The sequence below is a fragment of the Tetrahymena thermophila genome, assembly GCF_000189635.1.
Source record: "Tetrahymena thermophila SB210 genomic scaffold scf_8254428, whole genome shotgun sequence".
NCBI classification, from domain to species: Eukaryota; Ciliophora; class Oligohymenophorea; order Hymenostomatida; family Tetrahymenidae; genus Tetrahymena; species Tetrahymena thermophila.
In genome coordinates, this window is record NW_002476209.1 from 259,451 (window position 1) to 287,312 (window position 27,862).

General features: G+C 24.4%; 8 protein-coding genes across 8 annotated transcripts; 2 read left to right on the plus strand and 6 right to left on the minus strand. All coding sequences in view use genetic code 6, as the record gives it.

The window, feature by feature from the left end:
• Window positions 1–102: 102 nt before the first annotated feature.
• TTHERM_00535910 (hect domain and RCC1-like domain protein) lies at window positions 103–6,176 on the minus strand (the record flags this gene model as incomplete). Its single annotated transcript, XM_001023500.3, has 22 exons — window positions 103–322; window positions 381–488; window positions 539–631; window positions 692–756; window positions 806–1,370; window positions 1,432–2,266; window positions 2,323–2,498; window positions 2,554–2,963; window positions 3,028–3,337; window positions 3,389–3,488; window positions 3,576–4,159; window positions 4,211–4,356; window positions 4,407–4,544; window positions 4,602–4,757; window positions 4,811–4,881; window positions 4,933–5,027; window positions 5,114–5,201; window positions 5,323–5,370; window positions 5,423–5,581; window positions 5,676–5,839; window positions 5,899–5,956; window positions 6,011–6,176. The coding sequence occupies 22 exons, from the start codon at window positions 6,174–6,176 to the stop codon at window positions 103–105; spliced, it is 4,755 nt and encodes a 1,584-aa protein (XP_001023500.2).
• Window positions 6,177–6,740: 564 nt separating this feature from the next.
• On the plus strand, window positions 6,741–10,712 carry TTHERM_00535920 (hypothetical protein; the record flags this gene model as incomplete). The annotated part of the gene is made up of 2 exons (XM_001023501.1): window positions 6,741–9,395; window positions 9,456–10,712. 2 exons carry the CDS (start codon window positions 6,741–6,743, stop codon window positions 10,710–10,712), a joined length of 3,912 nt encoding a protein of 1,303 aa, XP_001023501.1.
• Window positions 10,713–11,351: 639 nt separating this feature from the next.
• Window positions 11,352–13,318, minus strand: TTHERM_00535929 (DNA double-strand break repair rad50 ATPase, putative; the record flags this gene model as incomplete). Its single annotated transcript, XM_001470944.2, has 8 exons — window positions 11,352–11,398; window positions 11,453–11,525; window positions 11,579–11,695; window positions 11,758–12,010; window positions 12,079–12,227; window positions 12,276–12,419; window positions 12,503–12,633; window positions 12,928–13,318. The coding sequence occupies 8 exons, from the start codon at window positions 13,316–13,318 to the stop codon at window positions 11,352–11,354; spliced, it is 1,305 nt and encodes a 434-aa protein (XP_001470994.2).
• Window positions 13,319–13,916: 598 nt separating this feature from the next.
• Window positions 13,917–16,359, minus strand: TTHERM_00535930 (hypothetical protein; the record flags this gene model as incomplete). Its single annotated transcript, XM_001023502.3, has 2 exons — window positions 13,917–15,195; window positions 15,248–16,359. 2 exons carry the CDS (start codon window positions 16,357–16,359, stop codon window positions 13,917–13,919), a joined length of 2,391 nt encoding a protein of 796 aa, XP_001023502.3.
• A 1,135-nt stretch (window positions 16,360–17,494) lies between these two features.
• TTHERM_000535949 (hypothetical protein) lies at window positions 17,495–17,857 on the plus strand (the record flags this gene model as incomplete). The annotated part of the gene is made up of 1 exon (XM_012799802.1): window positions 17,495–17,857. One exon carries the CDS (start codon window positions 17,495–17,497, stop codon window positions 17,855–17,857), a length of 363 nt encoding a protein of 120 aa, XP_012655256.1.
• Window positions 17,858–18,925: 1,068 nt separating this feature from the next.
• Window positions 18,926–19,294, minus strand: TTHERM_00535950 (hypothetical protein; the record flags this gene model as incomplete). The annotated part of the gene is made up of 1 exon (XM_001023504.1): window positions 18,926–19,294. One exon carries the CDS (start codon window positions 19,292–19,294, stop codon window positions 18,926–18,928), a length of 369 nt encoding a protein of 122 aa, XP_001023504.1.
• Window positions 19,295–19,504: 210 nt separating this feature from the next.
• On the minus strand, window positions 19,505–22,201 carry TTHERM_00535960 (NLI interacting factor-like phosphatase; the record flags this gene model as incomplete). The annotated part of the gene is made up of 4 exons (XM_001023505.3): window positions 19,505–19,978; window positions 20,033–20,148; window positions 20,204–21,895; window positions 22,102–22,201. 4 exons carry the CDS (start codon window positions 22,199–22,201, stop codon window positions 19,505–19,507), a joined length of 2,382 nt encoding a protein of 793 aa, XP_001023505.1.
• A 736-nt stretch (window positions 22,202–22,937) lies between these two features.
• Window positions 22,938–27,604, minus strand: TTHERM_00535970 (transporter family ABC domain protein; the record flags this gene model as incomplete). The annotated part of the gene is made up of 10 exons (XM_001023506.2): window positions 22,938–24,068; window positions 24,123–24,488; window positions 24,544–24,630; window positions 24,694–25,281; window positions 25,344–25,433; window positions 25,498–26,025; window positions 26,088–26,436; window positions 26,496–27,175; window positions 27,246–27,314; window positions 27,374–27,604. The coding sequence occupies 10 exons, from the start codon at window positions 27,602–27,604 to the stop codon at window positions 22,938–22,940; spliced, it is 4,119 nt and encodes a 1,372-aa protein (XP_001023506.2).
• Between the last annotated feature and the right edge of the window lie 258 nt (window positions 27,605–27,862).

A 27,862-nucleotide genomic window follows, 5' to 3' on the forward strand; every position in this document is an offset into this window, starting at 1 on the left:
TTTATTTTTTATTTATTAATTGTACATAATTAAATTAAATCCATTTTAAAATAGTTGATAATCAATTTATCTATTCATCAGTTTATATATTGTTCATTATATTCAAATTTTGAAATTTCTTTCGAAGTTTCTAAAAATCTAATACAATTTCTCCATATTAATTTATTAAGCATCTTGATCTTCATCATTTTCTGTATCATTATTCTTTTTCATTATTGAAACATCTCTCTTTTTTTTTCCTTTAAATATACCTCTAATTTCTATTTCTTAAATTAATTTTCTAACTGATTCAACATATTTATGAAAACTTGCCCTGAATAACCTTTTTAAAAATAAATTATTATTATGATGGAACTTTTTAAGAATAGCCAAATCAATACTCTTAATTTATTGTGACTTTGTAAGCAGGCCTTTTAGGAGCATTTGGTAATCTATCAGCAATTATCTATTTCAATTCTTCAAATGGAAGATGGTCAAATAACTATTATCTGTAAAATATTATAATTTTTAAAAAATATTATAAAATTTTAAAAGTTACTATGAATAATATTATTTCTTTTTTAAAGCATATTAAACATCTTCTCTTTTATGAATTCCTCTCAAAGTTTCAGCAGGTGTGAGCAACATAATTCTATTATTAAATAAAATTTATAAATAAACAACCTCAGCGAAATTAATTTAATTTGATTACTTTGCTCTCTCCAAATTAATTAAATGCTTGTTAGCCTCAATGAAATCTTTTCTTTTTTGATTATACTAAAATAAAATATTTTTTATTGTTTTAACTGAAATGAAAATTACTTACTTATTTGATTTATTATTCATACTTTGAGCGAGTCAATATCAAAATACTTTCTATGATTTTCTTTTTCACAGTAATTTCTGCCATTTTAGCAACTTGTAGAGCTTACTAGTTTTGATTCTTTAAAGAATCTATCCTTATAGAGTAATTTGAGGGTAGCAGTAAATCAAAATAGTGCACAGAAAACGGTAGAAGAGTATCTGCAAAAGAAAATTCATCCCTTTTAAAAACTTATTTTCTTCTCTGCATTTGTTTAGACTTAGGTACTTTTTTAGTAAGTTCTTACTCTTCTTCATCTATTTAATCTTCTGAACTATCACTCTTAGAATCAGATAATTCATTTATTTAAGAAGCACTCTTCAAAGATTAATCATTTTATTTAGAGAGATTTCCTTTGAGTTCTAATTTAGTGGTTCTATTCTATTTAAATTCTCCATCTTAACTAATTTGATTTTGATCTTTAAATATCACATTTCTAGATTTAGAATCTGTCTTAGTATCCAAATTTAAAAGTTCCTCTTCTTCATAATTAATTACTTAAGAGTCTCTTACATTTGTTTTGAATTTTCTAATAATTAAAAAAATGCAATAATTAAAATCTTAATAATTAAAAAAAATATTATGATTACAATTATTCTAGTAGACCTCCAAATAATGTATTTTATTAAGCTTTTCTCTTAATAATTTCATGAATAGATTCATCATCAAGCTAATCCTTGATTGTGAAACCTACATTCTGTACGTTATTCATTTATAGCATATTCTATTTAGCATTTTTTTAGCTTGTCTAGTTGGATCTACCTCTGAGATATGTTTCGAAATCTTCGATCTAGCCATTTACGGTTTGGAAATCTTATATGTTCAAAGTCTGTAAATTTTATAAATTTTGAAATTAACTAGTTTTTTAAGACTAACTTGTGTTGAGCTCAAGATTAATTTAAGTTTAAATTAAACTATTCAAAAAAGGCTTTTCTTATATCGAATTTTAATGTTAATTTGTTTATTTAACAGCAGTGTAACTAGTAAGCATATTAGAAAATTTGTTCCTGTAGAAATCGAGTTATTTGCCATCTAAGTTTCTGCTGATAATTTATTATCTAAATATATGCAAAATGTGTGTATCCCATATTTAACTTAAAATCTTTCTCTATTAATGTAATGACTTTCTAGCCCATCTCATAAAATGCTGAACGTAAATAATCTAATTTCTTTTGACAGAAATTTTGACTCTTAGCTTCTTTTTAATTTTTTCTTATATACAATGCAAGACAACCAGTTTAGTTGCCTATTATAGTTTTTACAATTACTTCCTTTTTACCCAGCATGAAATCATTCTTCTCATGATAATTATTTATTTTGTAGATAGTTTTTTTATTTTTTTTCTCATCATATAATCTCTAATATAAAATTGCATTTTTCTGAGCTTAACTTTTAGCTCAAACTCTCTTCTAAGATTTTATAAACCTAAAATTTTTTATTTTAACAATAAAAAAATATTAAGCTAAATTAAATTAAATTACCTAATTCTGCCAATTTTTTAAATGCTGCACAAATCATCTCCACATTTAAATAAACAGCCCAATTATTTCGAATGGAGTCAGAATTTTGCTAAAATTACTGCTCTTAAAGCAGTCTTTATTAGTATTCTTTACTTTTTATGAATATTTCAATTCTTTTTTAGTCTCTTAGCTTTTATCTTTTTTAGTCAAAAATTATCAATAAATAAATAAATATTATTATAAATTTATTACTTTTCTTGTTCGATGTCTTGTTTCTTCTTTTTTGCAAGTTCTGTTCTAAAATCTCTCAAGACAGCAATTGAAGTTAACTTTTCTTTTTTCTAGTCTATTAATTACTGATTCAACAAAAATTTTTATCTTTTTAGGAAATCACCTTGAGGAAGCTCCAAAAGTTATTCTCCACTTGTTGGATTAAACAATTTGTTATGCTAAATCGATCTTTAGCTAATAGTAGTTTGCAATATCTGAGAACTAGTAGTTTGGGGACGAGAACATTTAATAAAATTTTAATTAACCTAATATTTTTGTTAGTGGGCTGAATTACTGTTTGAGAATGTATCCTACATTTAATTCTCCATGGTACTTTAATTATCAGCAACAAAAACACTACTTATTGACAAATCTTTCTTAGCATCTTTGAACTAATTTTCAAATAAAAATATGTTACATTTATTTTTTTAAAATATAATTTAAAAAATAAATTACTTTTTATCTGATTGATTAGTCTGTTTTCATTCTCGCTTTAAAGAAATCATCTTACTTTGGTCTAACATTTTTTAGATATTTTTCTTATAAATTCTCTTTTTTTTCAGTTGTGCTATATTCTTTGTAAATAAGTTCTATCTATTCCTTAAAAATACTATTTACTAGCACACCTTTAGGTTTATTTTTAATGAATTCTCTAGGATCATTCTTAACATTTTTCCTTTCTTCTTACTTTTTTGCTTCTTCATGAAAAATAAATTCATCGTCATCAAAATGCAAATTTTAAGTCACTTCATCTAAAACTATTTCCCTTTTCAAATAAAAAAACATTTAAATCATGGATTATTTTTTTTTTATTTACTTTTGTAAGTCTTATACGCTAATATCTACACTCTCTTTGATTAAAGGTCTAAATTTATTTTGAGATAAGCTTGCTGCATGTTTGTAACCATTAAATTCTCCTATTATCCAAAATTAAATATTATTTTTTCCAAAAATTGAAAAATAATTTTAAAATATATCTTTTCGAAATAAATTTTAATTTTTACCTTTTGTTTTTTTAATTTCTATATTTGCCTATCTTATTTTTCTATTTATAGAGAAGGATTCAAAAGAAGCTTATCTTTTTTCTGAAGTTACTTTGTTGAGAGTATTTGTGGAAACTTTCTAGCTCATCTACTATTCAGAATTAGGTATATTGAATTATTTTTGTTAAGACTTCTAACTTATAGGAAAGTTTGCGATGAAATTTTATTTAATTTATTTTTCTGTTGGTTTAAAAACAGGTGAATCACCTCTAGTAAAAACACTTGGAGACCCTACTATGCTACCCATTCTGTTAAGAGCTTACAAAGTATTTTTATCTAAAACAGAATTGTTACTCATAGTTTTAGTAATCTTTTTTTGGTAAAAATCTTTTATTTTGGTTACTTTTTCTTTTGCATTTTCTAAAATTCCAGAATAAAATTCTTTAATATTGTAATACGTTTATTTATTTATCTTTTCAGAAGCTATAACCACAGTGAAATTTTCACCACAGCCAACATCTATACATTTTGTCCCAGTTAATTCCTCAATACACACTGGATAGTTGTAATCTTTTGAATCTTCATGTCCTAAACAATTATCTATGCTATTTTTTTGAAATAAAAATATTATCATACATTTTAATAAAATCTCTTACTTTTATCCCCAAGTATAAACATATCCTTTATCATCTACAACTGCATTTTAGTTACCGTAAGTAGATATTTTTATAGCATGTGTCCCTATTTAAATGTTTTATTCTGATTTTATATAGCAGCTTAGTTTTTTTGGTCTCAAGTAATCCTATTTATTAAAATTTATAAAAACTATTCATATTATAAAAAGAAAATTACTATTTTTTGACCCTCTTTATTTTCCTTAGAGTATATCGTTTTCCCCCAAGTATATATTTCTCCTTTAAAATTAATTGCACAGCTGTGATTAAATCCACAGCTTGCTTATATAATTTTCTAATCTTCTAAAGCTTTTATCTGTAAAAAAATAAAAATAATTTTTAATTATGTATTAATTTAGCTTATTAATTTTACTTTTTGAGGATTCACAATCATGTAATTGTATCCTCCTTTTACACTTGAATGTCCTAATTTACCATGTGAACCATCTCCCCAAGAAAAAATTTATCCTTCTGTATCCCATAAAAGGCAATGATTAGTTCCACAAGCAATACCTCTTATTGTTAAATTCTTAAAAATATATATCATAAATATTCTCCCTCATTTAAGTATAAAGTGGTTACTGAAAAAGGTAGATCAACTTTGTATATTTTATCTGTATAATCAATATTAAATTATCCCAATCCAAGACGAGCTACAGAAAAAAAAATTAATTTAAACGGATGTCGTTTGCAATAAATGTTACATTTATCTTCTTTTCCGAATGAGAAAAGATGACTTTTATTAACTCCAACCAGAGAAAAGTTAGGTCCTGTAGCAACATGAGTTACTTTCAATTAACTAATTAAAAAAAAAAAAATTTATTTTAGCTAAATAAATGCAATATTTTTAAGAGCTGTTTCATTTTCGAAAGAAAGTGCTGCTACCTATATTCTTATTGTGGAATGTACTCCTCAAATTTATTTTTTTTAACTTTTTCAGGTTCAACAATGTATTTATTTTGCATGATAGTTCCTAAGTTTATTATTAAAATAATTATAATAAATTCATCAAGCAAAGTTTCATTTAAATATTTTAGTTTAAGAGTTTCATTTACAAAGCTTATTTATAAATAATATTAATGATAAATACATACCTTAACATCCATATTCTGTATTTCCCCAAGTATAAAGTTTAAAAGTGGCTTTTTATGATAAAAAATAACCTTAATTATGTTATAACTTATTTTAAATTACATGAAATAGCTAATACATGAGTTGAGTAGCAAGAGAGATTAGTAAAATATCTGTTTTAAAATCTACTCATATTAATTGGTTGTCTTAAAACGGATTTTAGTTTACTAATCCCTAATTAACCGTCGCCTCCTTCACCAAATACCCATAGCTCGTCTTTCGCTAGTTGAATAAAATAAAGATATGTTGTCGATATAATCAAAGCTTAAACAAATTTGTTATTTTTATCTATTATCTTCCTTAAATTTATATATACCATCTAAGATGTAAGCAGTATTTTATGAGCACACAACTTATTTAAAACAAAGGTCTTTTTCTTGAACAAATTTAATCATTTCAATGTAATCTTCAAACATTTTTTTCTCCTCCTTAGAGTCAAAGTTGATTATATCCTTTCCTAGAAAAGAAATTTTCTTTATTCTAATTTGGAAGGTAAGTTGTAATACCAAATATTCATTTTAAAAGAGTTAATATATTACATAGGAGTATGATCAGAAAAAACATTAGGTCTAATCCTCTCTTTACCAAAATAAAATACTATTTTTAAAGACATTTATATGAATATGAGTTAAAAACCTTAAATAAAATAACCTTATGTCATGAAGAGGATGTTTGTTATTTATAAAGTATTCTACTTGAAGAGAAATTGAAAATTAATTTATATAAGTTGCTTTAGTTTTAAATGCTTTACACTTAAAATTTAGTTATTAAATTAATAAAAAAATAATATATTTAAAAGATTTGCTTTTCTTATCATAAAACAAAATACTAATAATATATTAATTATGTATTAAAATTTATTACTTTTTTAAGTAATTTAGATTTTTTTTGTAAAATACTGGTTATGAATACCCACTCCTTAAATTAAACCAGTTAAATGAAGTCTTAACTATAAAAGTCAAAGTAGAACTTTTAATTAAATTTGGCTTAAAAAATATTTTATTAAATAAAATTAGGTTTGACGGAGCTAAAAAATTATGCTTTTTATTAAATTAAGTATAGCTATATTTAAATAAATTAAAATATGTTATTGCTATGCTAATTTATAGCTAAGATTGATTATTATTGGTTGAATTATTTTTTGATAAATATGACTGTTCAAAGTTTTCTTATTGAGATCACTTAAAGAAAATAAATTTACTATTATTAATATTTATAATTATTATTGAAAAGTTGTTAGTAAAATTTATAAACAAACTAATTAAAACGTCATAAATTCCTTTAATTATTTAAATTCAAAGATTTTTCAATTTAACAGTGAAAGAAAATATCTACTAAAAAAATTAGTTTTTAAGTAGTAAAAATTGCTTCTTTGTCTAAAATGAATAGGTAGTGTAGTTTTGGATAAACAAATAATCCATTGGAAAATATTTTCTAGCATCTTCCGGAGAACAACAATGTTTAAAACTTAAATAATGATCAATCTTAATAGTACTTGCAAAACAACTAAGAAAATATATTTAATTTTAATAATTCAAGCGGAAACTCTTTTTAATAAACATTTAACTATGAATGGAATTAAGCTTTAAGTGGAAATGGATATGGTTAGAAAAATACATCATTTATTTCAGAGGATCAAATATAGATTATTTTATAATAATGTAGACCAAAGCCGCAAGAAGGTTAAGAACTGATTTAACCTTAGTAGAGTAATTGTGTAACGAGCAAGTAAACAAATGCTTAGAATTTACAAACTTCTGAATAAAAAGTAGATAATCATTTTAGTGAATTGCAAAGATTGCAAGAATTAGATTATAAGCGGATTTAAACTGAAGAGTCAAGCAATGACTCTCTTATCTACAAAGGAGAGGAAGTTGATAAAATTCTATCAAGATATTCTTTTCAGATGCTTTAGGAAAATAATGAAACATAAAAAATCTAAGAAAATAACTATTTACAAAATACTCCAGGTAGTTTAAGTTACAGCGTGAATGATATGAAAAGCTACTCTGATAATGCTCAACAATAAAGCGGTCCTGGAGTCGACTAGGATTTAAGCATAAACTTTAATTTGAAACCCCCATTAGGAAATTTTGGTTAAGTTTAATGTTTTAACGACTAAAATAATCTTAGTAACAATACTCTAAATTAAAACCTTATTAACAACTAATTGTAATTAAATTAATTTGTTGGAGCCAACGGAAATTACATCAATAATAATAATAATATAACACCAAATAATTATGGGGTGAATTCTTAATAAGTCAATCCTAATACTTACTTAAATGGATAGAGCTAAGTGTTAGCTTCAAGCAACATAAATATTTAAGAATATATTAATAACAGTAAAAGTGACTTATTTTCTAATAATTTAAGTGGAATTAAATGGTCTCTTATGAGTTAAGGGTCAAGTGGTACCTATTTCCCTACTTCAAATGCTTTAAATAATTAAACTTCGCAAGGTTCAATAAAGTAAATCCCATCGGGAAGTACTTTTGTTACTAATAATTTTTTAACAGTCCCTTAAGGAAATTCTACCAGTGATTAGTAAAAATTATTATAAAAATAAGAAGATTAATTTTAGTTATAGGGAACAAATGGTTAGTATACTAAGTAGCTCATTCCACAAAATAATAATTTGAATTTTCAAAAGTAAAATTCTAATCAAATTAGTAATGAACAAAGCTATAAATGCTAAGAATGTGCATTAAATAGATAGCAAATAAGTTTTTTACAAATATAATTGAAAGAAAGTTAGGAAAGAGAAGATGTCTAAAAAAAATTAAATGACTCTTTAATGATAGCTTTAAGTTAAGTTCAAGAAGAAAAACCTAACTAAGCCGAAGGAAGTATTTAATCTGGAAGAAGTGAAATACTTAGAGATTTCTATGAAAAAGAAATAAAATAATTAAGGGAACAAATGAACAATAGATAGAAGTAATAAGAATAAATAGGAAAAGAGTTAATCAAGAAGTGCGATGAATTAGAAAATTAGAAAATTTCCTTAGAGTTATAATTAAAAGATTTCAAAAATAAAGTAGAAGAAAAAAATATCGAAATAAATGAAATCACAAGCTCTTTGACAAGAAAAGATTATTAGATTTTTTAGCTAGGTGAAGAAATAAAAAAGCTTTAGCAATAGGCCTTAGGAATCGATGAAAATAAAGTTACAAATTTAGAATAACAAATAGACTAAATGTAAAAAAATCATGATAACGAAATTATTTTAATGCAAACAGAAACTGAAAAGGAAATTCAGAAGTATAATTTGCTCTTAACAAAAACAGTTGATTCGTTTGAAACTAAAATTAAGTAAATTTTAACTGAGAAAAATTTGATTGAAAAAGCTAATGCTTCTAACACTGAAATTAGCAGCGATTTGCTTTAGAAATTAAATGAAGAAAATATTCTATTGAGACAATAAAAGGAATCTGCATTTAAACAAGCTGAGACTCTATAAAAATAAATGGAATAATAAAAAATTTAAGCTACTGCCTAGTCAAGTCTCCTTTCATAAATTGAAGAATAAGAAAGGACTATTGAACAACTTCAAGGAATTTCTTTGGCACATGATTCTCTTTAAGTTTAATATGCATAGCAAGCAGCTAATATTAAGCATCTTTAAATGAAAATTAAGGAAGTTTAACAAAGCTATTAAGAACTAAAACTAAAAAGAGACAATGAGTTAAAATAGTCGACTTCTAAATATGCCGAATTAGCATCGAAATGTTCAGAAATTTAATCAAATAGTGATAGGTTAAAAAAGGATTTTTAGAGGAAAAGTGCTATGATTATTAGAGAAATCTTAAATAAAGATATGAAAATAAGACAACTCAGTTAAAAAATATAAATGATCTAAGGTAATTCTTCTCCATTTAATTCATCGAACGGATCAAACTTACAAGCTACTACAAATTAGCAAAAGAGAGAGAAAAGTCCTTTAAGCAAATTGTTGAGTGAGGATAAGATGCTTTCAGATAATATTAATTTTGTAGAATTTAATAAATCCTAGCTTTTAAATTCACCCAATTAATTAGTAAATTTTTTTTTTTCATTTTATTTTTGTTGAAATATTTTAAAATTATTAAATTAAAAGATGAACAGTACAACTTCAAAAAATCCTAAAAATAATTTATAGGCTGATCAAGAAAAATTATTAGAAGGATTTTAGAGTAGAAGCAGAAGTCCAGTTGGAAGAAATACTCAAAATACTTAGTAATTTTGGTTAAATTTTATGGATTTGTCTAATATAAGTGGTGAAAATTTGCTTAATGCAGCTTAGAATCATTTATTTAATGAAGAAGAGGAAGATAACTAGTTTAATGGATTAAATATATCAAATATGAATACAGATGAATTCAAAAGTAAATATTTAGGATTGTTTCACTAAAGAAATGTTCTTGAAAATACAATTAATGAGTTGAAACTTCAACTAAATAAGAAAAATGAATTAGAAGTATGCTTAAAAAATGAAATTAGATTTATTGTAGAATATCTTGTATAAACATTAGCTGATTAAATAGTTCTAGATATAAGGGAAAAAGAAAATTAAATCCCATAAGGATTTTAGTCACCTTCTTCAAGAATTTATGATCCCTCAAAGGCATACGGAAATGAAGAAGAGAGAATAGTTAGAGAAACTGATAAAATCTTAAAATAGCATATAATAAAATTATAATAGAAAGCTATATAGTCTCATATGGTAGAATGCTACAATATCTTAAATTCTATACTAGGTGCTAACACACCTCTTCCTAAGCCAAAATAAAGTAGCTAAGAAAAAACTCAACAACTTTAAACATGTGATCAAAAGATAAAATCATCAAACAAACTGTCTTAATCATAATAAGAGTGCTAATCATCATCTTCCTCCTCTTTGTCTAAAAGAGCTTTAAGATAAATTGACTAAAAGCAAAATTAATAAAATAAATCTAATTCTCCTTTTTCAAAGTAATCTACATCTCAAAATTAGCAATAGAACTTGATTAAAAATGAATTCTCTGCATCAACTAAATTATTAAAGATAAGTTAGCAAAGTAGCATATCTAAAAACAACATATCATTAAATGCTAGCAATATGAGTAATAACTCACCTAATAAATTTAAGAAATAGCCATTAAAGCTTTCAGATTTGAAAGTAGATTCAACTAAATAAAAGTCTAAACAATAAAAACAATAATCATCTCCTCTGATCAAGCAGTAAAGCACCCCAACTAGATCTTAGAAAATATAAAAATTTGGATATTTCTTATCTAAATAACAAAATTAAAATTAATCATAAAACAAATTAAGCATAAAAACAAACGAGAGCAATCTATCTCACAACTTAAGTTTAAATAATAATATTGTTTGATATTTCTTATTTTTTTCATTTAAAGTTTTACATAAATTATAAAATCTATATAAATCTAATTAGTAAATTAATGTATCTATCTATCTGTACATAAGTAAATATTGTATAAAATTTATTACTAAAATTTTTTATTTGAGATTAAATAGTTATTATTTAATTTAAATTTTAATTAAAATTACATATTTTATGAATAACTTAAATATTAGTCTGATAAAACTTTAAATTCAAAAAAGCCTTAAATTGAATTTTTAATTTTTTTTATTAAAAAATAATTAATTTTTATTGAAATGGTCAAAAATTATTTTTGATTAATTTATTTATGATGTTTTAATTCTTTTGAACTGTTTGAATAAATTAAAATGCAGATAGGTTTTAAAATTCAGGTCTATTTAAAACTATTAATTAAGTATAAAATTTGAAAATAGTTCATAGATTATTAAAATACAAAATATAAATTAGTTAGTTAATTAAACTAAATATGTATTTTATAATTTTTAGGTAAGTATTGAGTAAATTATATAAATTTAATTAATAGATTGATATTTTTAACAAAATATAAATGAGAAAATGTTTTTAAAGTGTTTGTTACTTAAGTAAAATATTAATTTGATTTTTAGTAAAGTAATTAATTTAAATTAATCATTTTTTCTTTTTGCCTTTCTTCTTCTTTTTCTTTTTAGATTTTTCTATTTATTATGAAAGTATTCTTTTTAAATAATAAAATTTTTATTTAATTTTACCTTTACGAGCCATTAAGAAATGAAGGATACACCTGGCAGCTTCCTTTTTCCTTCTTTCTTATATTTCCCATTACTAATTTAATCATAATTAAAATTAATAAATAGTTGCATATATTTTATATTTACTTCCTTCTTAAGTCTGAATTCTTCTTCTAATTCTCTTTCTCTTTGCTTCTCTTCGTCTATTTCCTTAAATAATTACTTTAAGGTATCTACCTCTTCTATGATTTTAGCAAGTTCTTCCTTTATAAATTAAACAAAAAGTATTAAATATAAACAATTAAATTTTAGTATTAAATCTTTACTTCTATTTCTTGCTTTTTTTGATGCTAATCTTTCATCAAAGCATCATAGCTTTCAATATTATCAGCAAGACTATTTTATTACTATCTTTTATTTGTTTTAAGTTTAGTTTCATCATTAGCATGATCTTATTTTAATTTAGCAAAATCGTCTTCTAATTTTTATAATTCTTTGTCAAGTTTATCTTTTTTGGCAAGGTGATCTCTTTCAAGCTACTTAAGTCTGTTATCTAATTCATTTTTTAACTAACTAGCTCTAAATAAAATCAAAATATATATTTATTTATTTCAACTTATTATAATTATTTTTTTAAATTAGTTTACTTCTTTTCTTTTTCAGCCTTTACCTCAGCTATTTCATTCTTAAGTTTTTCAAGTTCTTCTTTTTTTTCTTTTGAAAACTTTTATCTGTGTTCTTTTAACTTTGTCAAATCTTCTTAAATTTTATTTTTCTTTTTCTCTAGCTCTTCAATCTTTAATTTAAAATTCTTTATAATCAGAAATTAGAAAAAATATTTTACTTTTTCCTCTAAATCACGTAATTAAGCTTTGTGATTTTCATCTTCTTCTGAAGCAGTTGATAATTTTTTTAGCATAATAACCTTTTAGCAATGGATGCAATGAACCAAATCATTTAAATCAGGATTGACATTAGTTTTCATACTCTTTTTTTATAATTTAAAATTTTTTTCGAACAAGCAATTATTAAAAATACAAGTTTTGAAACATAAAAAAATATTTAACTTACTTTTATTATCTCAAAGTCTTCTGGTGAGTTTCTTAAATGTCTTACTAAATCTTTAAAGTTGTTTTCTAATTACATTCTAAGTCTTTCAGCATCTATCATTTTTTCTTCTTCTACATCTTCAGCTTCTTTATCTAATATAATTTTATAATCATATTAAAAAATAAACTAAATATTTAAACAAATCATAATTATAATTAAACTATTTGTTAGTTATCAGGAATAAGACCATTTATTTTTAAAAAAAGAAGCTCGCTTAATTCATTAAAGAAATTTATTTTTTCTTTTTTAAAAGCTATTATTGTTGATTTTATAGTTAAAATAAATTAAATCCTTGCTAATATATTTAGAATATTTGTTTTTTTGTTATTTATAAAATTTGAATATCATCTATTCCATTTAATTAATATGATTAAAAATCTAATTACTCGATTGATCTAACAAACTTGCATAGGGTTTGAATTTGGCTTCAATTTCAGCTTAAGATTTCAACAAATCTAGGCATCTTTAAGATAATTTTGAAACTAAATCTTTTGATAGCTTGCTATGTTTAGCTACATCTAAGAATTTGCTAATTAATTCAGAATCTAAATATATAAATATTGTTAAGTTAGTAGATAGATTATCAATGATCTTTAAAATTCTTTGTGCTTCAACTATGGTTGGCTTGCCTATATTCGTTGATTCTATATTCTTCAACATTTCCTTATGAGTCTCCTAAAGGGACTTTCCCTTTTCTTTTGTTCTGCCACCACCCCCTCCACCTTCACCTTCGGGTCTCGGGTGCAATCTACTTTGCATTTTACTTAAATTCTGCATAGCAGGATATATATTTATTTTTATTAGATAATAAATTATTATTATAATTCAACTACTAATTTTGAAACTATTTATTTTTTGTTAATCACAATATTTGAATTTATAATATTCATTAATTAATTTCTTATGCAAATCTCTTATTCATTGATAAATCTTTAGTTTTCTTCAGCATTTTCAAAACAACCAAATAATTCTCAATTAAAGCCATTAACTAAAGTAAATAGTTATAAAATTTTCATATAAAGTTTTTAAAAATATTTTCGTTTTTTTAATTAATGTATTAGTTTTAATTTTAATAATGTTATCATCTATCATAATAAAAATGATATTTCAAAAATCTTTTTAAATATTAAAAAAATACAAGCTTTATTTTATTTCAAGTATTAAAAAAAGGAAATACTAAATATAAAAATTGCTTTGAAATTCCTCTTAAAATAATTTATGATTTTTAAAAAATTATTTTTAACAATTTTTGTTTTTATTTATAGGAAGCAAATTAACTTTGAATTATAAGCAAAAATAGAATATTTACAGCTTGTTTTGATATTTTTTACAATTTAAATTTATTTTTATATAATTTTTATTAAGTTATCATCAATCATTTTTAGCTTATTTACTTATTTACAATTTATTTATTGCTTTGTTATTTACTTAATTGCCTCACTAAAATATTATTTTCGAAATCATATTTAAGTTTCTAAAGCTTTAAATGGTTGTTATCCAATTCATCACTCTCTGCAAATATAGAGTTTTTATTTGTGGAGTATTCATCACCAGATGTTAAAAATTAATCTGATGCAATATTTTATTTTTAATTATTTTGATTATGATTATCTTATGGGAAGCTTTTATTTGCTATACTTAAATCCTATTCATTTTTTAAGTTTTTATTTTCAAAATATTTAAAATTTACATTGAAATCAGATTATTTGTTATTAATTTCTTAATTTTTATTGTTAAGATTTATATTTTAAATAGAACTTTTTTATGATTCCTTACATATTTTATTAGTCGTATAAATTTCTTCTCTCTTTTTTTCATCATTTTATTCATTTAAGCATTAAATATCATCTAATTTTAATGAATCTTCTATTTGTTGTGGAATCCGTCCTGATTATTGTTATTAATTTGATCTCTACTCAGATTCAATCTCCCCATAATTATTTTAATTAAAACTTTAATGTTTTTTGTAATTTCTATTCTATACTAAATTATTGAAAGAATTGGATTTGAAATATCTTTTATTATAATGATTTCTGAATATCTATTATTAATTATCTTAAATTTAATCTTTATTTTACATATCAGAGTTATTTAACTCATCCTCTTCATCACTACTACATTCTTAAATACAATTTTTTGATATATTATCATTTTTTACAAACATAGTTTTAGCACGAGTTAATCCCTGTGGTTTCTTTTTATTTATTATGGTCATTCTTTAGCCAGGAGAATATCTATTTTCAAATAAATTTTAATAACTTTCATGTTTGATTTAAGTTTTTTTTCTATCAGATAAATTTTCAAAGCTCTGGTTTCTTGAATTTTGATTTTAGTTTTTATAGCATCTAAATTTTGCTGATTGCTGGCTTTTATTTTCATTATGAGCATTTTTTAGTCTTTAGCTACTTTCCATATAGATTTAGTCTAAATCAATGGAATTTTGCAGACTATTAGATTTTTACTCTCCAATCAACAGTCTGGATCCACTTAATGGTATTTTATTTTACTTAGTTTGCTCTTCATCAACTAAATCAATCCTATATGAAGAATCACCTTTAGAATTCAAAGTAATGTTTAGAATGTCTTTTCCTCTCCTGTTGAACTCAGATGAATCATTATTAGATTCTGTAACTTCTTAAATAACTGTCTTAGATCTTTAATATATTTTTATCATCATAAATATATTAACAAATTTATTAAAATTACCTAACTTGAGATTTTGCTCTTTGTATTGGATTGTTTCTATTTAAATCTAACTTGTTTTTATCATATTTTTCTAAAAAATTTTCAAACATAATTTTTTGTTATCTCTTATTTGTTCTGTCAATTTTTTCAATCTCAAAAAGTTATGCATTATCATCATCTACTTCAGCTTCTGCACATGTTTCATTATACTCATCAATTTAATGCTATTTTTCATCTAATATGACAGATTCTTCGCTAACTAAATCCATTAATATTTCATTTAAAAACTCTAGCTAATTTTAAAGATCTGGTAAATTTTCAATGTCATCACCTTTTGGTTATTGTTATTTATTATTGAATTAGTTAAAATTTTATAAATTATTTTTATAAGAAGCTTTTCGTTGAGCACCTGAATTCTCGTGCTAAAAATTCATAGCATAATTTTTTTACATTTTAGAAGGATATTATTTTAGTTCCTCAATGTTTTACACAATTTGTTATTATTTCTATTAAAAATTAAAATCATTTATTTCTTCGCTTTTTTACGTTTTCAGTGTTTTTAAAAATCCTTTAGGATGAAATGTTTGATAATTAGAATTAATATGAGTCTCATTTGGTTACAAAATTCTCGTACTTTTCCTATGAGAAAACTCAACATTCGGATTAGAAACTAATAAAGTTTTAAGCTTCTTTAGGTTGTTTCGGACAAATTTGTTTTTTATTTTATTTTCTAAATCTTCATTTGCCCCATTTTCTTATTAGTTATCTTCAATCGAATTATCTTCTAAATTTTATTCATTCGAATTTTAGGTTTATAGCTTATTTAATGTACTGCTAGACGAGAATATTCTATCTTTTTTAGAAGGAGATCTTACAGACTTTTTTACTTTTATGTTCTCCATCTTTATTTTTGAAATTCCAAAAAATTTCTACAACTACTTCCAGTTTTATTTTCCATCAGACATATTTAAATTTTCCATTCTTTTTTATATTTCTTTCTGTTCATTTAGAACAACTTAAAAGTATAATCCCACTAAATCTTTAGTAATCAAATAGCACATTTTACTGCTTCTTGAAGACATTTCTCTAACTAATTTATTTGTTTTAGATATATTCTTTAGTCTTTTCTACATAAATTACAATTCTTTAAACTTTTAATCCTTTTCTTGCTAATTTTATGTTTCTTCATCCTTATATTTATTATATTTTTATTACTCTTTTTCTTCATTATAAACATTCGAGAAATCGAATCCGACAATTGCAATAGGTAGTCTAAGAAAATAAATTTTTGAAATTCAGCTAAACATATTAAAAAATATAAATTACCCAATAACAAAGCTTTAGGAAACTAAAACTACAAATCCAACAACTATTCTAGAGGCAACAGAATAAGGTATTTTATCTCCATATCCTAAAGTAGTCAAGGTAGTTAGTACAAACCAAATAGATTAAGGGATACCTATTATTATAATTTTTAAAAATTTACAGAATAATATTTTTACTATATTTTTTATTGCAAGTAAGGGATAAGATATAACTCTTTATTTCACTTCTTAACATCATTATTTTATAAGTTTAAAAATTTTAATTATTTTTATCATTAAATTGGTTATTTTTTGCAAGTTTTATTTTAAACTTTTTCCTTTATAAGAAATACACTCTAAAATTTTTTTTTTCTTAAACAATTCTTTGATTTAAAAGTTTTTTATTTATCATTTCTAATTAAAGTTCGTTAAAATCTCAATAAAATAAATTTAGGAAAAAAAATTGAGTAAATTAATTTGTAAGGTTAATCTTTATCTTTTCTTAGTATCAAAATAAAAATTAATATTCTGACTAATTTAATGTTTTTTTCTCATGCTAATTAAGAAAGTATCTATCTAAACTTTAAAATTTAAGAGGTTCTAATTAAAAATACTTTTGAAATATTTATAAAAATTATTTATTTACTTACTTGTAATTTGTGTATTGATGTCTATTCCTTGTTATTTTAATTGATCTTAGGTTAAAGTTACTCCTTTTTCAAAAAAATAAATAACCACAGATATAAATAATACAAATATTGTCAAAGTAGAGCAAATAAATGGGAAATATTTTTTAGAGACATTTAAGCTTTTTTTTAGAGTATTTAAACCCTTTAAATATCGAGAAAGCTTAAAGATTCTAACAATTCTAACTAACCTTATAATCCTTATCACTTTTAAAAACCCTACTTTGTAGTTGTAATAACTAGAGGCAGTAACAATTATAAAGTCTATAATGTAAGGTATGAGAGATATTATATCAATTAAATTCATTGAATTTTTGAAAAATGAAATATAACTTTCCCCAAAAGCATTATGCACAAAGAGCCTTATACATAATTCTATTAAGAAAATTAAAAATATAATATAATCTAAATCTGTTGATACATCATTATAAGACGTTTCTTAAGAATCATCATAATAGCAAGAATCAGATATAATTTATGTAATACTTATCATGATAAATAACTGTAGAAACAAATGTAGATATTTCCCTACCTTCGTATTTGAAGGATCTTAAAACATAAGATACAAATAGCGCTTAGCATTTAAAATATACATCTTCGAAGTAGTTGCTTAAGGAAATAGCGTTCTTTATAAACTTTGAGATTACAAATTTTAATTCTAAATGAAATTATCATCCATATCCTAGTTTTTGTTTAATTCAGAAGCAAATTATTAGAGTTTATTTTCATTTACTTATTCTGTTTAGTAAGAAGATTAAATTTAAAATTCTAATTATCTTTAAAGATCATTTGCATTGTCAAATAAAGTTGGCGCTCTTTTTAATTCATGCTCGTTAAATATACTTGACATTTGCCTCTTAGCATTCTATCTGCTATATAAAATAATATTTGTATTTTTATCTAAATTAATATCTTCGCTTGATTTCTTTTGTGAATTAACATCCCCTTCATCAATTTTATTAATATTCTATTAATTGTCTTCTTTATCAGTTTTATATTCATTCAAATTATTTAAAGATTTATTCTTTATGTCATTTTTATGGCTTTATTATTCTTTAAAAGATGAGTCATTATTTATTGTTTTCCATTTTTTATTGATGGGTTGCTTTTTAGAATCTTTATCATTTTTACCAATCATTTAATTTACTCAATTTTTATATAATCATAAAAAAATAAATCTTTAGATTCTTAATAAAATACAAATCGAATGGATGAATGAGTGTATGTATAAATGAAAAAACTAATTATACTCAAAGTAAAATTTTAATTTAGAAAGTATTTTAAAAATCAAATTTAAAAGCTGTTGAAAATTGTTTATACAAGCTGTGTGGCTGGCCTATTGAAAAGGCTATAGATAAATAATATGAGCTTAAAATATTCTTATGATAAAAATAGAATTTAAAAAATATTAAATTAATTTAACAAATCTATACCATTTAAAATTTTCAAAATTTTAATCAAATTAAGTAAGTATTTACTTAAAATTAGATCTACTTAATTAATAAACTTTAGTATAATATATCAAAATCAAATCTTTTGATGATAAAATAGTAGTTTAGTAAATAATACGCCAATAAATAATGAGGTAAAAAGAAATATATTCAATTATGAGCTACATTTTGAAATATAAATAAAAATATTTACATAAAAATTCTATTAGAATTATATTATAAAATATGAAATCGCGCTTATTCATTTAAATAATATGATCATGATAGTAGTAAATTCCTAGCTTTTTCTAAATTATCGTCTTTAGCTTACATCATTTGATTAAAGCATATATTCATTTCCTCTTCCTTCTTTGATTGCTTCACACATTCCTTAAATTCCCTCATTACAGGCTAATCTCCTTATGATATAAATTTAAATGATTGTTCTAAACGTTAATTTAATATATCTTGGCATTTTGTACTCTCTACCTAGCTTTTACCCTTTTAAGAACATTCCATAAACTTTGTACTGTAGGCTTATTTTAATGCCTCCATTATGTATGTTTAGTAGTTGTTGAGTGTAATTTGCATTTTTTTAAGCATTTCTCTTTTTATAAATCCAGATTTGTTATCCTCCTGATCAGTCATTTCAATTTCAAGAGTTTTTTTTTATTAATAAAATAATTAAAAAATAAAGATATTTATTTAATAATTAATTAATGATTGAAGTATATTGATTGCCTAACCAAAAAACAAAAAATATATAAAATAGTCAATAAACATACATACTTATTAATTTATGGTGATAGTATTTTTTAAATAAACAATTAAAAAGGTTGATTTAATTTTTTATGTATCTCAAATATTGTAAATTTTTTTAACAGCATGTTCAATTTTGTCGGCAGTTTAGTGGAAGTGCATTTTGAAGTATTGCTTATTAATTTCTCTAACATCTTAACAGTCTAATATATTATTTAAAAGATATTGAGTGAGATGCTTAAGTTCTTAGTCGTTTTTATTGTCGTAATAGGGTATTATTGGTATGCCATTTTCAATTTAAAATCCAAAACTATAGGCTGCATTGTCGATCAAAACTATATCTTTTATATTTCTGTTTTAGAATATTCTCATATCTTTAATATGAATTCCTTCCTCAGTTTGAACACAGCTTTCTCTAAAAAGTTTGTGGGATATATACTTTTCTTCAGGGTCTAAGTGTTGCAATACTTTAATCGCATAGCAGCCATGACTTGCTGTAAAAACTATAATCTCAAAATGTTTGCTTAGCTCTTCTAGGCATTCCTTTGCATAAGGACGGATATTTATGCCTGCCTAAATAAAATAATTAATTTATTTCTTTTTCAGTCTATCATTTATAAAATTTACATCAATAATATCGTTATTTGGGAATTTAATGGGAATTATGACATCAGCTGGGATATCAGTGCTCTCGTTACAATGAATCAGAGTTTCATCTAAGTCAAAGACGATTGTTTTTTTTCCTTTTAATATTTATTTTTATCAAATAAATTTTAAATGTAATAAATTAATATATACCTTGATTATGAGAATGGATTGGTAGGTTTACTTTTTTTTATTGTAGAATGTGATGAGGCACAGGTTTAAGAGTTTTGCAAAAATTCAAAGAGTGAAAGGATTAAATAAAATGTTCTTTAAATAATTATTCAAAGTATTAATCAGAATTTATCTTATTTTTCAAAGCATTAATCATTGGCACATTGTAATAGTGAGTCTGTTTTATAGAATTTTTTTATTTGTGCAAAAAGATATCATCTAAATTTATTTTAAGGTGTTGTGGTAAAGTAGATAATGGATATTCAGAAGGTATTTACCCTTATTCTTCAATTTCAATAGCCATGGTATCTAAAGCAGTATTTGTTAGTTACCTTTAGTGCTAAGGTGATTGAACTTGAGTGGTCTAAATTTAATTATTGTTTACTTACTAATTTAACGAGTGATCAACACTAATTTATAGAGGTGTTGTCTTTTTTGATTTTTGCTTCATGCTGGAAGATGTTCTAACAGATGAAGTTGTTTGCCTGCCACTTTTTTTAGATAACGGCTTTGAGTAGGAGCTTCTCACTGATTCTCCCTTTAAATTGTTTTCTTGGATAACATTTTGTTCCTGTTTTGTTTTAGATATTTTAAAGGAATCAGCTTTCTTAAATTTGTTATTTAGCACTAGCATCATTTCTTTGCTTGTTTTTTTTTCATTTGTGTTAACAAATTTATTCATTTTTGGAATTACCACATTATTTTAATTTTAGTTGTTAATTTAGACTAAGGATGAAAGATATTATTGTGGCTGCTGATTCTAATTCTAAAAAAAGACATTTGCAAAGTTTTAAGTAGCATTACTGTTATTTGGGGAATTTAATTATGAATTTCCCATGTTTTAGTGGCTGTTTCCAATAGCGCTATGAGTTTATCTTACTGCTCCAAGTATTTCTCCTTTGTTGATTCTTGTGACAAAAGAACTTAATCCTGTTTTTTATTACTAATTATTTTACTGCTTCTCAATAGGTGTTAAGTTATTTGTTATTTCATAATTCTCTTAATTTTGACTAGAAGGTGTAGCTAGATATATTGTTTTATCAGGCACAGAAGATAAGATAATTTTTTGTTGTTGTTATGCCTATAAAGAATTGATTTAATTTTATTTGATTTGATTTCTAAATTCTTTAATTGTTTTATTAAATTCTGCATCTAAATTTTCATTTCTATTTAAAAGATCTAATTACTAGTTGTTTGTAGATAATATATTAGCTTGGTTGCTATTCTAAAGGGGTAGACATTGTTGAAAACTAGGAGATTCCTCTTCCATTTCATTTCCATGTAGATGTTTTTGGCGATTAAAATTTTCAGCCATATTTTCATTTGTTATCCTATTCTTTTTTGCAGACTCTACCCCATTATGTTTGCGTGATTCAAAAAAATTATTAAGTTTGGTTACTTTAGAGTGTCTGCAACTAGCTGAATTGCTTATTGAGCCTGCAGTTGTTGTGTTAGGAGTATTTATAGTAGCATATATACTCGCAGGTGACTTGGGAGTACAATTATTAAGATTGCTAAATAATTTTCTTTTTTAGTTACTTGATTATCCTAAAATGTTTGTTGGAGATTGTATTAGTTATTTGTTTCCAGCATTATTAAAATTATTACCATTTGTATTATAAGTTGTAATATCTGGTTCTAAAGTTTATAGCCTCCTTTCATTGCTTTAAGTTCCTTAAGTTAATACAAAAAAATTTCAAATTTATTGATGTAACTAAGAAGAATTTTTTATAATTCTACTTTATAATAAATATAAATAACTTAAATTCAGATAGAAAATATTTGTTTTAAGTAATAAACCTTCATTTGACTTATTGAATTTAATTACTTTAAAACTGAACTGAAAACAAGTAAAACAAAAATGTCTAACAAAATTTTACTTTTAGAAGTAGTATTTATCAAGTCAGATCTTTTAGCAGATTGTTTGTTATTTATGGATGCTAAAATAATCTTATTATTCTTTGAAAGAGGGGATTGCATTTATTATGTATTTTTATCTTTGAGCAAACAACAATGAGTTTTTTAAGATTATTTTTAAACAGAAAGATTGATTAACAAATCAATTAATTAGTTAATTAGTGAATGAATGATATCCTTATAATCAAGTGATTACTTATTTATTTTTCTTAATATTTATTAACCAATTATTATTTCTTATATTTTCTTTTAAATTGTTTCGTTTTAATTATTTTTTTGCCTTTTTTTCATCAATCTTATTAAAATGACTTATTATAAAGATTTTTTTGAATGAATATATCTATCTTTCTATCTTCATGAGTCTTATTTGTTGATTTGACAGTTAAAATATTCATTTCAGTCAATCTTTCTCAAGCTAATCAATCCGCTTTGCTAATCAGTTTATATATTTTTGAATAAATTCTAGCTATCACATCCATCAAAGATACAAAAATTATAACAAAATTTATTTTTATGCAATTCAAATATCTAAAAATAGCTAAGTTATTGCAATTATAAATTACTCAATTTGCCTAACCTTACTTAGCTTCTATTATTGAATACAAAATTTTAGTTTTTTTTTTTTATTAAAAATAAAGTAAAATGATTAGTGGAATTTCTGAAATTATAAAACCTTTAAGATTTTACCATACAACATATATATATATATATATTTATTTTTATATAATTATTTTTTATATAATATAGATTTATTTATTTATAAATTGTTTTGAGAAATAGCAGTCTCATACTTGTCATCTCAAAAACAAAGGAATTTTCTTCTTTTGACTTTATTTTCAGTCTCTTCATCTTTAACTGCTTAGTGCTATGAAAACTGAATGAAAATTTATTCTAGTGTACTCTCTGTAATCTAGAAACTATCTACTACGCATTTATTGTTTCTCTCAATTGAACTTCTATGAACTAAATAATTGTTTTGCTACTCAATGTCTTAATTCAAATTTATGCTATTATTTCCAGCGGATTATCTCATGCTTTAATTAAGTTGATTTTTATCTAATGCAACAACTTTAGAAGGAGTTGTTGAAAGCTTATCCAAAAGACTGTAAACAGTGTAGAAAGAAAAGTTATCATACTCTATTTGGTAAATAACGTTTTAGCCATCAAAGTTAACTATTTTCTTTGCTTGAGGTAAAGTTTAACTAATTTGCTCATGAACAAAGTTGGCATTAGCTTCATCCTTCAACTTAATAATTAATCTGTATCCATCTCCATATTTCTTTTTAAGGAAATCAGGGCTACCCATACATTAAAATTTACCATTAACTAGAATGCCAATTTTTGTGCAGAGGGTTTCAGCTTCGTGCATAGAATGTGTAGTTAAAACAATAGCACTATTTCTTTTTTAAAGAGACATCTTAAGAGTATTCCAAAGGAATCTTCTTGCAATAGGATCTACACCTGAAGAAGGTTCATCAAAGAACTACATATCAGGACCTCCAATTAAGGCAATAGTAACACAAAGTTTTCTTTTATTACCACCACTTAGCTTGCCTGCAGCTCTTTTTCTATAATCTTCTAATTGCATAATTTTTATAAAGTAGTTAACGGAGTCTGTTAAATCTCTTCCATACAAACCTTTCATGCGACCAAACAGATTAAGATGATCTTCTACAGAAAGATTTTCATATACAGAATCAAACTAAGGACAAATACCTACATCTTAATAAACATCCATAACTCCACTTTTTACTTCTACGCCCTTTAATTGAACAGAACCAGAACTTTTTTAAAGCAAAGATGTAATAATATTGAAAGTAGTAGACTTTCCAGCTCCATTAGGTCCTAATAATCCCATAACCTCACCATTATGAACACCAAAACTGTTGTTCTGAATAGCTGTAAATGGCTTTCCACCTGGATAATATGTCTATTTTTTTAAGAATTTAAATTAAATAAAAACTAAATTATTTATTTAAATTACCTTGTAGAGCTTAGAAACTTTGATTTTGTCTTAGCAGTAAGGATTTGCTACTCTTTAATCTTCTTCAATAATTTCCTAGTTAGCAACAACTTGTTCTCTTTCCAATTAAGAGTAATCTTCTTTTCTAATTGATTTATTTGGCATTTACTAAATTAAATAATCTACTGAAATGGCCAAAGTAATATAAAGGAAAGCTTGGCCAATTAAGATTTTCATATAGAGAGTGTGGTCTGCAAACTCATCAGGGAACATAGAAACCCAAAAAGGTGAATATGAACTAGTATTACCGCCAAAGTATGTTTCTAATGCCAAGACTATCATACCGTTAGACATGTTTAAAAAGGGAGAAATTAAACAGTAAACCCACTATTTTGATAAATAAATTTCTTAGATTAAATATTTTGTTTTATCAATTAATTACTCTTAAAAATGGTGAAGTAGTTTTTTCGTAGAGGAAGAGAGCCTAAAATCCTGCAAAGAAGACGAAGAATATAAGCCAAGGATAAGTCTTTCATATTAAAAAATGAAAATTTTAGTATATTGTATAATTAAAAAAATATGAATTAATTACTAAATAAACCCATCTTGAGCGAGAGTAGATGAATGAGCATAAGTAAGAAAATCCGATAAAGCAAAAAATAGAAATAATTATAACTTGAGAAATGCCACCTAAGTTATTTTAAAGCCCAGGAATATCGAAAAATGGAACCAAGAAGTAGAAAATAGCAAACATAAAAAGCATAATAAGTGAATCAAATACAAAAGCTCCAAGCCAATAAGTAATATTTCTACAACCCATAACAGTAAGAGCGTATCTTAATTTACTCTCATTATCGATAACAGGAGAGGCAGCTATACCTGTCATAGTTAGGCAATATGAAAGCAATTAAAAGGCTGCGTTTAGTGAGAGTTGTCCAAAATCTCTATTTTCATCTGATCCGTCAAAATCTTTGAAAGCTTATTTGGTAAGGATTACACCACCGATTTAAGTTAACAGAGGAAACAAGAAAGTAAAAATCATAGCAACAGACCTAAAGGACACATACATTCTTCTTAAGAAAAGAGCCCATAATTAATTGAAGAATAAAAATCTTGGAGCTCTATTTAAACATTCAGGAGCTTAGATATTGTTGAAATCAGTGAATTTCTCTTATTCTTTCTATAAATTAAAGGTTTATTAATATAAGAAATAGCTTTATTATATGTAAATTTATTAATTACACTAGCTTTGTTGTCAACATTTAAGTATTTTTGTTCATCCATTCCAATATTAATGAAAGCATCTTCAAGAGTATTCATTTCAAACATAATCTACAATTAATTAATTTATTTTTCGAATATTAAAAATAATTCACATGATTAAACAAATTTATACCTAAACATCTTCAAAGTCTTTTTCTAATGTTTTGAAGAGCTCCACAAACTTGTTCTTAGCATCAAAAGGTAATGTCATGGCTACTGTTCCTTTAGCGCTCTATGGGTTGTATTTAGCATTTGGGATAAGTTAAAAAACTACTTATTTGAGTTGTTCGCATCTTTCAGCGCTTAAGAATTTATTAGCTTCGTATTTTTCGTAGCCTTCTCTACCTGCTAGATTTAATTCATTCTGCTAAGCTTACTCTTCATTCATTTAGATTTGACTCTTTTTAGAGAGAGTTAAATGATATCCGATACCAAACTTTTGCTTTATGAAGTGATTAGAACCTACAGCAAGAAGCTGTCCCCTGGCCATAATAGCTGTTCTATCAGCTAGTTCTTCTACTTCTTCTAAATGATGTGTTGTTAGTACAATTGTTCTCTCAGCATCTCTCATATCATTGATGATGTCTCTAATTTAGATTCTACTTAAACTGTCTAATCCACTAGTTGGTTCATCCAAAAATATAACCTTACTTCCTCCAATCTAAAATAAATTTAGAATAATTTTAATACGGATTTTTATACTAAAAATAAATCATAAATTACTAATGCCATAGCCATAGAAAGCTTTCTTTTATTACCACCACTTAAGTTCTAAGCTTACTTTCCTCTTTGTAAATCTAAAGCGCACTTCATAATAACGTTTTCTATGTCTTTTTTAAGTTCATCTCCATACTTTCCCTTTAATTCACCAATGTATGCCAAGTGCTCTTCAATGGTGAGTTAATCATATAATGCATCTTTTTAAGTGCAAAGACCGATGTAAGAACGTATCTACTCAAAATCTTCATCTTAATCCTTATCATAAATTTTGACTCTTCCAGATGTCTTCTTTATTAAACCTGTTAGCAATGAAATTGTAGTAGTTTTACCAGCACCATTATGACCTAAAAGACTAATTTAAAAAGTACACTTTAATTATTAAAATCATTAGAAATTTTTAAAATATTTTACCAGAAAATTTATTTTTCAAATAAAGTCAAATTTAAATCTTAAACTGCCTAAAAGCTGCCAAACTTTTTACTCAACTCTTTGATTTGAACAGAGCTCTTATACTTTGTGGTATCAACTTCTTCTTTATAATGAGCTTATGAGAGATCTTAAGATTCTAGTTCTTTTTCGAATAGAGAATAAACTCTACCTTTGATACTACTTTTCTAAAAGAGTTCAGTGATGAAAAAGAAAGGGCTTTTGCTTGTGCCAAACTCTGTTTGAATGATTTAATCAAAATACAAGAAAGAAATCAAGTAGAAAACTGACATAACATTAATAACCATCATTCCTTCTTCGAAAGTAAAATATAATATTTAAGTGCTTTACTACCATCCATTAGAAAGCCAAGCCCACATCATAGCACTCTAAGGGAAGACAAATGCTAAAAGAAGCATCAAACTATTATCTTATCCAATATTTTCATCAAAAGCAGCATAAAAGAACAAAGTCATTATAACTGAAAGAAGCATATAGAGTTCAGCTGCTAGCCTGGGTCTTGAGAAGAACGAAGATATGAAGAATGCGAAATGAATGTTCATATACATATTTGATATGTACATAATTGAGGCAGAAACCCAGTCAAAACCTTCAACTGTAAGTACTCCGTTAGCAGCTGCTGGAATTAAGAAGAATAAACAAGCCTTTTATAAAAGTTAAGAAAAAAAACTTTTAATTTAACAATTATCCACTAAAAATAGTAAATTTGTTTACAATAAAGCCACGGAGGTAATAGTAAAATAGCCAAGAAACATTATAAGATGTAGTTCTCAATCCCATAATCTAATATTATAAAAGATTTTTTAATAAAAATGTTTAGAGTGATAATTTTATTTATTTACTTTCTATATTTCTTTCATTCTTTCAGCTTTATCGTGAACGAATTAATAAACTATTGATCTGGTAAAGCTGGTGAAAGGAATTCCCAATATGACTTTATTCAGTTCATTAGTAACATAAGATACGACTAATCCTACAACAAGAGGGAAAAATATATCTGCAAGAATTTCTTTTGAACGGATGCTCAAAAGAAAATTCTTCTTTAGAACAACCTTAACTTATTCTACAAGCATATTTTATAAAATCTTTAATTAATTTGCTTTTAATAAATTATCAAAATTTAACCTGATAGGGTTTTGATTAGGTAGAGAAGTGTATATTTAGAATTAAATTAATTAGATTAAAAAAGTCTAAAGTCTATCCAGCAAGCTTATTCGTACTATATGTAAAAGATCTAATTAAAAATTTTTTAAACACTTTAAAATATTTGAAATAGATATTGAATAGCCTATAATTTGTAGACTTTGATGCAATAATTTACCAAGCCGCTT